The sequence below is a fragment of the Mycteria americana genome, assembly GCF_035582795.1.
Source record: "Mycteria americana isolate JAX WOST 10 ecotype Jacksonville Zoo and Gardens chromosome Z unlocalized genomic scaffold, USCA_MyAme_1.0 Scaffold_18, whole genome shotgun sequence".
Classification (NCBI taxonomy): domain Eukaryota; kingdom Metazoa; phylum Chordata; class Aves; order Ciconiiformes; family Ciconiidae; genus Mycteria; species Mycteria americana.
Window position 1 is genome coordinate 12570106 of NW_027445436.1, and position 14159 is coordinate 12584264.

General features: G+C 55.0%; 1 protein-coding gene across 1 annotated transcript in view; it reads right to left on the reverse strand.

Annotated features, from left to right (window-relative positions):
* SKOR2 (SKI family transcriptional corepressor 2) overlaps positions 1-2622 on the reverse strand; it is a 29747-nt gene extending 27125 nt beyond the window's left edge. The window contains exon 1 of the mRNA XM_075488914.1: positions 484-2622. Coding sequence (XP_075345029.1) covers positions 484-2622 — 2139 coding nt within the window. The remainder of the gene's footprint in view (positions 1-483) is intronic.
* Between the last annotated feature and the right edge of the window lie 11537 nt (positions 2623-14159).

Consider the following 14159-nt stretch of genomic DNA (forward strand, 5'->3'; position numbering starts at 1 on the left):
ACGCACCTCTACCCTGCTGGGCAAGGCACCCACTGAATAAATCTGCCATGTTTATTTCTGTTAGCGTCCAGGGCTGGCCTTTGGACACCACATCCAGGCCTGGTGTGCTCAGTGTGTTGTAAAGCAGCACCGTCATCAAAGTGGCTCACCATGGGGACGGGCATGCCTGGGGAGCAGGCCCTTGCCCCTGTGCAGTAGGGTTTGGGCCAGTGTGATTTTGGGGGTGGGAAGGTGGGGTGGGCCAGACACCCCACAAAACCCCAGTGGGCCATGTCCGACCGCAGCCCACTAGGCCTGGCCTTGGCCTGCCAGGCTGACTGGGGGCACAGCACCTGACATGGCAGCAAAGGGGTACCCGGTGCCTGACATGGCAGCAAGGGGGTACCTGGCAGTCGATCTCCCCCCACCCAGGGGACCCCCTCCCGCCCCGGAGGGGTGTCGGTAGCCACAGTCAGCAGGAAGGGGCCTGAAGGGGACATTTACATCTTTGTAGGAGGACTGCTCCTCCAGGGACGGATGGTGCGCCGGGCTGCTGCTGCTGCTGCTGCTGCCGCCGCTGCCCGCCCGGGGGGGCCCAGGAGGCGGCTGCGGCGGGGCTTGGCCCTCCCCCGGCTTCTCCTCAGCAGACGGCTGGGGGAAGGGGCAGGCGGCGGGGCGCTCCCGGCCGCCCTTCTCCGCCAGGCCCCAGGCGTGCGGGAAGCGGCCGCCGGCCGCCAAGGGGTCTCCGCCGCGGGGCTCTTCCTCGCCGCCGCCGCCCTCCTCCTCCTCCTCCTCCTCGGGGGGCTTGTGCCCCTCGACGTCCACCTCGGGCTCGTCCTCTTCCTCCTCCTCGCTGCTGTCCTCGCTGACGAAGCTGCAGCTGGTGCCGCCAGGCGAGAGGAGGCGGTGGGGGGGGTGCGGCGGCGGGGGGAGCGGGTGCTGCTCGCAGCCTATCTCCTCGGGCAGTGGCGGCAGCAGCAGCTGCGACGAGGTGGAGCGGGGTGGGCCGCCGCCGTGCAGTTTGGCCAGGCTCTCTGAGTCCTCCTTGCCGCCCACCGGTCGGAAGGCGCTGGAGTGGTGGTACCCACCGCCCGCCTTGCGCCCGGTCGCCACCTCCAGCAGGTGCGGGTGGTGCGCGGGGACCCGCCCCCCGCCCCCCTCCGAGGCGGCGGGCGACACGGGCTCCGCGCCGCCGCCGCCGCCAGGGGGCGACTCGAAGAGCTGGTCCCGCGCGACGGCGGGCAGGGGGGCGGGGGGCGGCGTGCCCAGCCCCGCGGCCCCCGCCTCGCCGCCGGGCTCCGAGAGGTCCAGGAAGGCCTGGCGCAGCAGGCCTGCCCCGTCACCCAGCGAGCAGCCCAGGGCGCCGGGGGGCTGCGGCGGCGGCTGCAGGTAGGTAGGTACCGGCAGCCCGCCCGGTGTGCGGGGCGGCCAGAACATGCAGAAGGGCGGGTAGAAGGCGGCGTCCTTCCTGCCCGGCCAGAAGAGCCCCGAGAGGCCGCCGCCCGCCGCGCCCCCGCCGGCCTTGTGTGCCGCCGCCCCACCGCGGGCATCGGCTCCGCCGCCGCTCTCCTCCTTCTTGTGGCAGAGGCCGAAGGCGGCGGCGGGGAAACCGTAGGGGTGCGGGAAGAGCCCCCCACAGCCGGGAAACTTCTGGAGCACGCCGCTGAAGGAGCCCTTGCTGGGCACCGGGATGACCGGGTAGCTCCGCGGGCTCTTGCCGCCGTGCGCTGCCGCCACGGCCTCCTGCAGCTCCTCGTCCTCCTCAAAGCACGGTCGCTTCTGGTGCAGCTCGGGCGGGGCGGCCAGGAGGTGAGAGCTCAGCAACCCACCGCCCACCACGGCGGCCGCCGCCTTCACCGAACCCAGCGGGTGGCAGGCAGCGGGGGCGGCGGCGGTGGGAGTGGCAGGCGGCAGGGCCCGCTTGCGGCTGCCGCCGTTGAACATGGCCTTGACGTCCTCCCAGGCGAAGACCAGCTCATCCTGGGGGCTTTTGTCGGTGAGCTTGAGGTGACGGCGCCAGGAGTTGAAGTTGGCGGCGTCGGGCTGGGTGTACTTGGCGTCAGGAGTGCGGTGGGAGTGGAAGATGAACTTGTTGGGGGAGAAGTACATGCTGCAGTAGCTGCACTTGATGCACTTGGCCCGGGAGCTGTTGTAGCGGGCAGGGATGAAGCTACCGCGGCAGCCCCAGGCGCACTCGTGGGACACGTCGAAGGCGAAGTTATCCGGCAGTTTGGGGGGCCGGTTCTCCCCCAAGAAGGACTTGCAGAGCCGCTCCGCCTCCCGCTTGGTGATCATACCGCAGCGGCGGGAGGAGATGGGCATGGCCCCAGCCCGCCGCAGGATCTCCAGCTGCACCGGTGTGCACTGCACGCAGGTGATGCCCAGGGCCACCCGCCGGTTGTGGATCTCGTTGTAGCTGAAGTTTTTAAGGAGGGTGTTGGAGATCTGTGCTAGGCACAGCCGCTCCTGCCCGTCGATGACCAGGGAGACGATGGGGATGCCGTAGAGGATCACCTGCCCCACCTGGTTGGGTTTCATGGTGGCATGGCTGGCCCTCGGCTGGTTCAGGGGGTCCGGCGGGTACGCGCTGGATGGCGATGGCAGCAGGATGTCGGTGGGGCCGGGCAGTGGGCTGGTCGCCATCGCCTCAGCGCCGGGGGGCCGCTCTGCTCCAGCTGCGGGCGGGGAGGGGGAGAGAGACACAGCGCCGTCAGCCGGGAACCCACTGGGGATGGGGGGTCCCTGCCGCAAACAGCCCCACCTCCCCGAGTCTCCCGGCGTGGGGAGGTGCTACCCGAGGGACCGTTTGCTCAGCGACCCCGGCCCCCCCAAACCCACCCTGGCCTCGCCGGGGGTGTGCCTGGGGCTGCGGGTCGCCCAGCTCTCCAACATGCGCATCCCACCTCGGGTGCGGAGATGACGGTAAATAAGCCAACGGCCCCCATTAGGAACATGCCCCAACCCACGGGCGGCTCACCCCGAAACACGCAGCGGAGATGCGTATCCGCCCCCCTCCCGCCTCCCCGTCCTGGAAACCCACCGCTGCCCCGGGAAGGCGCTGCGTGGAGCTTCCGCGCCCGCCAGCTCGGCCCGACGGGTTCCTCCCTCCGCACTCCCAGGGACGGGGCAGCCGCCGCCCGCATGCAACGGGAAAGCGCGAAAGAGGAGTGAAAAAATAAAAGTTTTGATGCTCTCCGCGGCCACCCGCGCATCCTCCCCGACCGGCGCCCTTTACCTCCGTGGCCGCACTCTAGCCCTGCCGCCGCCAGGCCCTCCTCCAGCGGCCGCCGGGAGGGAGGCGCATCCCCGCAGCCAGCCGGAGCCCTGCCCTCGGTGCGGCGCGCGCGGCGGCTGCAAGCGCGGAAGCTCCGCGCCTCGCTGGGCGCGTGGCGGCCCCCGTGGGCACGGTGACGTCAGCGGATGGGGCCGGGCCCCGCTGTACGCTCCCCCCGGCCGGGGGGCGGTGAAGGGGGGGGCCGGCTCCCTCATCCATCCCTCCCTCCCTCCCCACACCGGGAGGGGATGCGGGCGCCCCGTCGGGGCCCGGCCTCCCGCCACCACTGGTCCGACCGGGCTCCACACACGGTTTCCCGGCGAGGGGACGCCGAGCTAGGGGACGGAACGGTTGAAAGTGGGATGCACTTTGGCTTTTTTTACCTTTTTTCGCCTTCCTTCCCCCCCCCCGGTCTGAGCCCGATCGCTTCCAACAAACTTAATATAAGTATAAAAGCCCCGTCTTTTCGGAAACGGTATTTTTTAACGGATCTGACCGAAATTACGGGGCGGGGGAAGAAAAAAAAGTTGATTTCTCGCAAAAACCGTGTCCTCACGGGCAGGAACAGCTGCTGCGACCCCCACTCCCCTTCCCAAATCCCGACACTGGAGTGATTCACCAAAACCCCTTTCAGAAGGACCCAGACCCAGGTTCTCGCTCCCACAAAGAGCAACACGGCGCAAATATGTTTCTTTTTCTAATTGCTTTATGCCCCCAATTAAGGGAAAAAAAACCCAAACCAGCAAATAGTCTGCAGCACGGTAGCCGCGTCTGCCTCCCTTTATTCGAAAGGAGGTGAATACAGTGTAGTAAAAATGTAGATTTTTCACCATCTACCCCCGAAAAGCACCGGTAACCTCGTGGGTCCCCACCGCCGCTCCGCGCAGCGCGGCGTGAGGACGGGGCGGCCCAGCCGCGACCATCCCCCCCGATAGCCAAAACCGGTCACTCGGGTCTTTTCCAGCGAGGAAAACTGCGGGACCGGCTAAAAACCGGAGAAATTAAAAAGAAATCTCCTTTCTAGCTAAAACGGGGAGGACATCTGGACTGTCGGGTGTTTCCTAATACCCCTCTGATTTTTTTTTTGTTTTTTACAAAAATGCTTCTATCTCTCTTTTTCTCTCCATGCACATGACCAATACCAAACCTTTCTGCACATTTAGCTACGAAAACTTGGTGTTTGGGGTTTTTTTCTTTTTTTTAATGTTTTTTTTCTCCCCCCCCGGGTCGCAGATCCAGGCGAAAATCTCTGCACCGACCTTTTCCGGGACATCCACGGTAAAGCTCACCGACTCTCTCCGCTTTTTTCCCCCCGGGCAGCGAAACAGCGGAGCCCCCCGGATCGCTCGGGTCCTCGCTAACTTTGGGGGGGGGGGGGGGGGGGGAAATCACACCTCTCCTTATTACTTCTGTCACTTCTTATTAAACCCAGCTCGCCCCCGTGTCGCTACTGTCACACGGAGGCTCCCCCTTTCCCCCTCCCTCCTACTTTTTCCCGAGCTGCTTCTGCACGGAGCCTGCTGCTTTCGTGTGAGCAATAGCTATAAGCCTCACATTGGTAACATTTTAATCAATGCTTCCTATCCAGACTGACATGAATTTTACACTTCAAAACCCTCCTCCGCCAGCTAATTGATTCAAATTGTTTTATTGGTTAAACCCGTGTCACACATTGTATGATCTATTACCACGCCACGGAGAAAATCTCCCCTCCTGTCTTCGCTCACTGGTCGGCACCAGGAGGGACGGGGGGGGGGTTTAGGGAGAAGCCGCCTGCTCTTGCGGGCGCTCGGTGCCTGTATCCCCGCAGCGGCCGCCGGCCACCCCGTGGCTTTTCCCCGACAGTTCCCGGGAGAACCGGGGATGGACAACCTCGCCCCGGGCTCTGAGCCCGGCGTTGGAAGAGGAGGAAAAGCGGTTGCAGGAGGCGAAAGGGATGAGCGGGTTTTGCAAAGCGCCTTCAACGAAGCAACCCCCCGAGCTCGGTCCTCGCAGCCCAGGAGAGGCTGAAAACGCACGTTCGGTCAGGGGGAGTCGTTAGCCGGCGCCTGCGTTTTGTTTCGTGATGATTAAACGAAAAGCAAAACTCAACTTTTTTGTTCACCTGCTCGGTGCTATTGACCCCCTTGAATTCCGTTGGAAAAACTGAGGGGCTTCCTCAATTTCCTCTACAGGGAAAGCTGAAACCCATGGGGACTGGGTGTACTAGTCCTCATGGAGGGGAGAGGGTGCAAGACCCTGCGCGTCGCACGGGTACTGCCCGCAGCCGCACCAAGGGGCCTTGGCTCGGTGGAGCTCTCCGAAGTGGGAACAGAGACTGACCAGCACCTTAGAGAAGCGGGGCAATAATATACCGTTCTCTACTTTTTTCCTACTTAAGCCTGTTGGGAAACGTCGTGGGGTAGCACGACCCCAGCACGGGCATGGGGGGGTGAACTCAGCTTGCTGGAGAAAGGTCGGTCCACCCAGGGGCCGGGTGGCTCCTGCAGATAGCCCCCAGGCGGACGAGGCCCGCGAGGCTGCTCCGTCCGCGGCTGGCTAGAGCCCAGCTTGGACCCCGGGCAAGGGGCAGGAGGGGAATCCCGACTTGAGGTGGGGTGTCTACACTCCCCCCCCAGGTAGCTGCAGACCTGGGCTCCTGTCCTGATACCGCCTCCAATTACCGCCGTTCATTTCGTTATTTGCTGTTGCCGTTTGCAACGGCTGGGTTAGAGTCACCTCCTAAGAGAGGAGAGGGAAAGGTGGACAAACTTCTCCCAGAAGCCTGGAAGGGATAAACACGAGTCCTGGCTCCTTTTCCCTCTTCCCTTCTCTATCGTGATTCTGCCTTGGGGCGTCTGAGCAGGAGGCGACAGCAGCAGATACTCTCGCTGCGGATTGTTTCGTGCAAAAACGAGCAGCTGAGAAAAGCGGCCAAGTTTAAACCACCCTGCCCTCACGGCCTTTACTTACTTCCACGGCGCTTAAATATTGTAGCAGAGAGGCCACGAGGAGTAAGATAACCTTGGTGCGTTAAAAAAAAAAAAAAAAAAACAACAAACAAACCACCCCCAACGCGGATCCATTCTCTCCTCCCACCCCTCCACATCCCATTGAAACTTGCAGCCGTGTAAGTAGCAGATACACAAGATATCGTTATGAAACTGCTTCTCCTATCAAAATTTAGGCAGCAAAGGAAGGTTTTAAAATACTTTTGGGTAGATTTCGCTTGCGCTGTTTGGTCTAGAGCAAAGCTCTTCTCTAAGTATTTTTTTTAATCGCGTTTTATTATATTATGCAAAAAGCAGAGAGGACATTTGGAATAGAGGTGGTCCCATCTGGAAAACCCCAGAGCTCATTTAGATCACATCACTTCGGGCTTTTGTCTCTGCTCCTGAATAACCCAGCTAGACACAACAAAAGGGCAGATATCTACGTGGAGTTTTTCAGTGGCAAGAGGACGCCTCGGAAAGATGCATCTATAATAATTATAACGGGAGGGGAAAAAAACTCAACGCGATCTGCTCCTGGCTCTCTAAAGGCACCGGGAGGGTTTAGGAATGGGGCGTTTCTAGGCAGTTTGACATCCCTCCGGTAGCTGAAAGCCAGCACGGCAGCTAAAGGGAAGGAACCGGGAACAGCACCTTTTGTCTGAGGGAGCTCTCAACTTCCCAATTTAATATGCTCCGAGCGATCAAAACCCGAGGTGGTCCTCGCCGAAGGTACGTGCAGACCTTAGCCAGCAGATGCGGATACCCCCGGCGGGGGAAGGCGCCCCGCCACCCCCCCAGCATTATCCTTCCCAATAGAAACGGCACCAAAAAGATGCAATTTGCGATTTTATTTCATCTTACGAGAAGCGACTGGCAGCCCGGGAGAAGATGGGTGCTCCATATCCTGCTCCTCAGCGCTTAAAAACGCGAGTGTGTTTATTTCTGTCCTGCCTGGGGATGGGGCGGCAGGGAGGAAAAGAGCTGCAAGTTTAGATGTGGATGAATTAGCCCCCCGGGGGGGATAGGAGGGGGAAAAAAAAAAATCCCAAACGAAAAACACCTCAGCTATTGATTTTTCTTTCAAACGCATAAGTTAAAGCGCCCTGAACATCTTCCATCAGAAACGTGCCTGCTTCGAAGTATTTAAACGAGCAACAAACTTCCACGGCAGAGAAGCGAAGCCCCGACCGGACTGTAATGGGGACCAGCGAGCCCAAACTTCCGCGGGAAGCGTGACGCCATCGGGCGAAGACTCATCACGTCAGTAAATAATTCAATTTTGCGTCTTTCAGAACCCAGTAACCTCGGGTGTCTTCGATTGTACAGACAGGCAATTAAGATGAGCACTGAGACTTTCAGAGATGAGCCAGCTTTAATTACTATATTGAAATTAAAAATGTAATATACAGATTTAAATTTATTTTCACCTAAATTGTGTATAAAATTATATGGCTTTTTTCCCCCCAGGCTAAGAAACGAATTGCCACCAAGCCTACCACTAAAAAGTCTGAAGTACTTTCCAAACCCTGTTCCCCAACACACAGTAATAATGATATATTTATCATTACTGATGACCACCCACTGGTTTATTAGTGCTTTGTTACAACTATTACAATCAAGAGATTTCTTTATTTACTGTTAACAGTAAATAAAGCTGAATGTTAATGACTCGTCTGAATTCACCAAAGAGTTTTCCGTTATATTTCAGGAGTAGTTACTGCTTGGGTTTCAAAAACGGCATAAAAGGAGAAATGCTGGGTGGTGGTTTGCTCCTGGGGTGGTTTTTTTTTTTTATTCTTCTTCTTAAAAGGCTGTTTGAGAGGATTTATCTAAGTCGGATTTTCAACAAAGAGTTGCAAAAGCCTTGGCATAATGCACGTACTTGACTGTAGCTAATTATGCGAATATTTTATTACAGGAGATTCATTCATTATTGATAAATGTTTGCAGTAACTTCCTGCTATGTAGAGTTGTATTTTATGAGGAATAAACAACCTATGGGGATTGGGATTGTTTGGCTTTTATGCTCCTGCACTCTGACAGTTCACGTTACCCACTTAGGGGTCTGGCTCGTCACCTTCTCCCTCTCTACACCCAAATACAACTTCTCTCCTCTTCCACCACCGCATCCCTCTCGTCCCCTCCTCCCTCGCCATGATTTCAGGATTATGTTAAAAAAGTGACTTGCCAGGGAGGGTATTCTACTATAGGCACGCTTTCTGTAAAGCCAGCTCTATATAGGCGTTTCCAAAGGGTTATATAGACCGCTATGAGCTCCTGCTTCGGGGCAGCCAATGGGCAGGAGCTGTGCAACAAGCAGGCAGCCCGTCGAGAAAGGGCTTGGGGAAGAGGGCTTTCCCGAGGGCTCCCCATTTCGGCTCCGGTTCTCGGACCCCCAAAGCCTTGGGGGTGCAGCCGGTAAAAAATAACAATTAAAAAAATTCTATCGTTTCCCCCGGCTTTTAAACCTCGGAGCCACTGACAAAGCGGAGGAGACGCCTCTCTCCAGGCTGGTAGCCACCTCTTAATCCCACCTCTCCCCCAAAATCAGCCCCTTCCCGGGCAAAGGGGGTCGCTCCGGATGGGAAAGGCCAAGCTGCCCGGAGGAAGGAGGCAGCACTCCCCCCCCCCTTGCCGGCAGGACGCGGAGCGCTACGCGGGCGCGGTGCTGAGCGGAGAGCTCTGCATCTCCCCCCTGGGGGACCGGGAGGTCCCCGCTTCGGCCTTAGGGACCAGCCAGCCCTGCTCCTCCCGTCCGATCTCCAAACCCAGCCCAAAGTTCATTAATTCGAAGGAAAATTAATAAAAATAATATAAGAGAAACGGGAAGGAGGAAACGCGCAGCTCCTCCAAGCGCAGCTGCAAACCATCACCCCTTCCCTCCGCTGCAGCCCAAACTTGCGGGGGATCTTCTCACCCACCGGGGCTCTCCCAGCCAAACCCGACCCGGTGCCGGGCAGCCGCCCCGCCCCGAGGGGCAACACGACCCTGCGACCCATCGCGACAGCAAACGACATTACTATTTACTCCGGGAGGGGAGGAATACACCCAAATCAGGAGGTTCCACCCCACCGCTCCATCCCACCCCCACAACTTACCTGACCGCCCGAGCTCCATAGGCCGCCCCCCGGGCGGCGGAGCGGGGGCAGCCAGCGCTGGGCCGCGCTCCGCGGTAGCTCCGCTACACGTAAGTTTGGCTCCCGCCTCTGCCGCAACAGCTGTGCCGCGGGTGGGTCGAGTCTCGGACGCCTTCTAGCAGCCAGGCAGCACCCTGCAAGCGGTGCGGGGAAGCCGGCCCCCTCCCCTCGCCGGGGGGAACCACAGCCACCCCCGCCCCGCCGCCACCCCAGGGCAGGTCCACCCTGACAGCTGCAGAAGATGGGAGGGGGGGTACCCTACACCCCCCCCCACCTAGAAGGCGGGCAAGAGGGACTCTGTTGCAGGGTCAGGCTCTACTTCCCTAAACTCCCCCACCCCAAATTTCCCCTCTACCCCCAAATTTTCCTTTGCCTCTTCCCTGCTTTCCCCGCAAAAAGGGATCCAGGCAAGCACCCCCCAACTGTGAAAGCTTTATGGGATAGCAGGAAGGGCCCCCCCCACTCAGCATAAGTCCCTGCTGGAGAGAAGGCGGACACAACCCCTACTGCCAGCAAAGCGTTTCCTACGAATCACTTAACATGCGGGACAAGGCGGCTGCTTAAAAACACAAAGCCGGAGCCCTAATGAGTTCAATTACAATGTGGTAAACACATTGTCTCTACGCTTTAATTAAGCCGGCTGTCCAATTTTAACTCATTAGTAATTCATTAAGAGAACAGCCTTTAGTTGGCTGTAAGGAGAGGAGTACCGCAGCCTGTGCAGTTACGCTGCGCGCATACCCCAAGGTATTGGGGGATGGGAGAGTGTCCCCCCCCCCCAAAAGGGGCTCCTGGTCCCCTAAACGAGGATCACCTGTTGTCCCGGCCGCGGTGGGATCCCCCTGGGTAAAGGGATCCGAAGGAGGTGGGATGAGGAGGAGGATAGGAGTTCTGGGGGTGCCCCCGGGACCCCCCGACCCTCTTCCCTAGGGAGAAGTCGGATAAATTTACGGGCAGAGGGAGGGATACTCTAGGGGCCGTGGAGCCCCCGTGCCCCGTCTTAAAAAAAAAATAAATAAAAAATAAAAATTAACGGAGAAAGCGTTTGAAACGTATCTGGGCCAAGAAACAGGTCAAATTTGCTCGAGCAGCAAATTTGGTTTGATGCGTGAAACCGGATCCTGCCCCGGGGAACTGGAGGGGTGCCTGGGGACGGGAGCAATGAGAGGTGCCGGGGAGGGATCCCCCCAAAAACACCCGTGCCAAAGCTCTCCCTGTCGAGCTGGGGCGCGCCCCACTCCGCTGCTCCGTGCGCGTCTCTCCGCGCCTTTGCGCTGCTATTTGGTAGCTGCTCCGGGGGTTACCGCAGCAAAACAGTTTGGGGGGGGCCCCGAATTTCCCTTCGCTTTGCTCCTGAGGAGCGACGACCCGCAGTGTTCCGGGTGACCGCGGACCTACCCCGAGCCCCGGGATGACAGTGGCGGAGCAGGGATTTAAGGTTTCCCGCTGCAGCAACTGCCCCATTAAGGATTAAAGCATTTTTACTCCAAATTGCAATGCCTGGGGGATGGCTTTGAGGGGGTCCGGGCTGGACACCCCCCCATCCTTTCCCAAATTTCATCCCACTAACATTGCTACTTTTTTATTATTTACATTATGAGCGTATTTACCGTTTTATCACAGCTCCAACATGCCGGAGGTTGCATTTATTTTTCTAGACCGACTGAAAGTTTCTTTTAATTTTTTTTTTGTAGCTATATTTGACATTTAAAATCTGAATATGCAAAGAGGATTTAGCAGACAGGAGCCGGTTCAGTCGATCCCCCTTCACCAGTGTTAAGTGCTTCAGAGAAAGACACACAAAACTGCCAAAAGCCTTTCAGGAATAAGTTTGGGTGGGTTGTGTTTTTTTGTTTGTGTTTTTTTTTTTTTTTTTTTTTGACCACAGCAGGTTTGGCTGATCCCAGGCAGATTCAGAAGCCCTGATTTTTTTGCCTCCCTGTTTGGCTGGGCTCCTTGCAGTGTCCCCAGTCTGGCAGGACTGCTGGGGGGCACACGCTGCCTCTGCTGTCCCCCCACCCAGGCTTAGCCCCAGCTCGCTGGAAGGAGGCAGGGGCAGGACCTCTGAGCTACCGTGCAGTAAAAAGGGGGCTTCAAACTCCAGATCTGAGTTATAAATGACTAAATCCCTTCTGAAGAAGCCTTTAGGCAGACATCTCAGGAAGAAACCCTTAATAAGAGTCTCCTTCTATTGGGGAGTAGATTTTGAGCAGTTATCTCTAAAGCAGTTTTTCTTTTTTCAAATAGCAGGCCCTCTCTACTGTAGTCTTGATTTTCATTTGGCTCCAGGCTTGCAAAATCAGATTGTCTGGAATTAGGAAATTTGGATATTGTTCCTCTTGATGTCAAAGGATTTTTTTTTCCCCCCCCAAAAAAGAATATCATAAATGCAGGATCAGGCCCCAGGGGAAGGCAAGTCTGTGGGCTCCCTACTCAGGGCTCAAAAGCAGTGGTATTTAACCTGTTGCTGTGTTGTCATTGTCACCAGATCTTTTTATTACCAGATCTTTAAAAAAATGCCCCAAAAGTTAAAAGAATATTGCTTATCTATTTCCAGAAACACCTCCCACTCCTTTGTCTTGGCTAGCAAAGCACTGGCTTCTGGACACACAGGGGACAACCTCTCTCCAGGGCCTCCTGGTATAAATCTAAAAATAATCTTGAAGCCAGTGGGATACAATTCATTTTATTACCCCAGTGTTAATCTAGAATAGGTACATAAAAATAGTTAGGACAATTAATCTGAATTAATTTCCAAAGTGAATTAAATTAAATTGAATGAAGACCACCTGAATTCTGAATAAGAACAACCTTCACAGGGGTTTCATGCAGTTTAATTAATCCACTTTTAAATTCTCACCTTCAGCTAACTTGGGTTATTTTCCTGAGTGTCCTCACGTAGGCAAAATCTTAGAGGTAAATGTGGCTCAGGGGAATTCCTCTGGATTTACCCAGATGTAATTTAGAACAGAAATGTATCCTCTAATACTCTTTGACCATGGCACAGAAATGATGCAGAAATAAAGGATATATACATTGTGCTGCTGCATGAAGCTCAACTTTATAAAGGAAATATTTTCCAATAATTTATCTGGATGTTTTACTGTTTCCTCTCACCCTGTACCTCTGTGTGTATAAATGCATGTATGTGTGTGTATGTACACTCACAGATGTGCACACTATGGATGTATATTCTATATGTCTTTGCTCTATTTGTTTAATCCATTAAAGGCTCTCCTCTGTGCACCTGAGACTCCCATTGCAGTGAAAGTGAAACTGGGAGCTAAAGTAACAGTGGGATCAGCCAGTTGGGAGGCAGGTTAGCACTGCACCTTCAAAGCTGAAATAGGATGACAAATCTGAAATTCATGGCCCAGCAATCTAGGACAAATTTACAAAGGCAAAGTCTTACAAAGAGCGAAGCCCCTTCTTCTGGCTGAGGAAGTTTCACCGGTTTTATAAAGGTTGTAGGTGTGATTTTCAAGTGATGTTGCAATATTATCGCGATATTGGTCCTCCCCTTTTAATGGTACCTGGGGAATTAAGGAGAGGGACTGGAGCAGATGTGGGAAGGTTTCAATTCTGTCCTCCTAAAAAGCCATTTCAAGCAGTTTAATTGCTATTTCAGCATGTAAGTTAACTACACCAAGTACTTGCTCTTAAACAGTTATTTTAAAGATCGAGGGAATTATTTTTCATTCTGAAATCAGTGGCTGTAGGACTCATGGGTTAAAGATCCCACCATTGCTTTTCTTAACCAGTATCATGAGTGGCTTTTGGTACTTCTGAGGTCAGATTCCCTAGGTCAGACCAGTCTGCTCCAAGCAGGTATTTGTGCTAAAAGTCCCAGGCTGTCATGCCAGGAGCCAATAGACCAAGCAAATGGAAACACTTTTGGGCACTGGATCAAGTTATGGTGGAGGCATCTGCTGATTTTTCAAGCCTGGAGTTCTCTGTTTTGGTCTGAAATAACAGAATCACTGAAATAACTCCTCAAATAACCATATTTGTGGGGTAAGGTATAGTGGTGTGATCACGCCAGAGGACACCCAGAATCCTGGAATTTTACTCTTTAGTTCAATGAATTACTGCGTGACCTTGCAGAGAGCCATTTATAGACCAACATTTTAAAGATAAGCTCTCAAATAAGAGTGCCCTGTGAGTAATCTGGTTTGCTGCCCATCTGTCCAGACTGGGCATTTCTGAAAATCAATCTACTTTGGATTGGGATTTCTCAGTTGAGATACCTAAGTTGGAAAAATACGACCTCTTCTTCAAGCCTCAATTTATGCACCTGGAAAGGATGCATGTGTGTGAATGTGTTTAGGGAGTATGATTCATCTACCAGCATCTCAGATTTTATAAAATGTAGTTGTCTCTTATATCTTAGCTTTCACTCTCACTTCTTCATAGTGCAGTTGAAAATAAAAAAAAGATCAATCATAGCTAAAAGCATCATTGAAAAGCTACATAAAATGAAAGATTCCCAAGAACTTAGAAACCATGTAGTAACTCCATGATTTGATTCAGACATTTCCAGACTCATTGAGACAGTGGACTGCTGCCAGTCTTTCCTCCTTGTCATCAAACTTTTAATTGCATGCACTGTAAAGATGCTGTGAAAGAGGTGCTAATTAGTCCATGGACAGCTTTGGACTGGCTCTCATGGTGGTGTGGTCCCAGTGGTCTGCAGGAGCCAACTGGAGCTACTGGCTTAATTAATACAGTGCCTGGTCCAACACTCATTGAAATGAATGGGACTTATTATTTCTAAAAGCTATTCTGGGGAATATTATA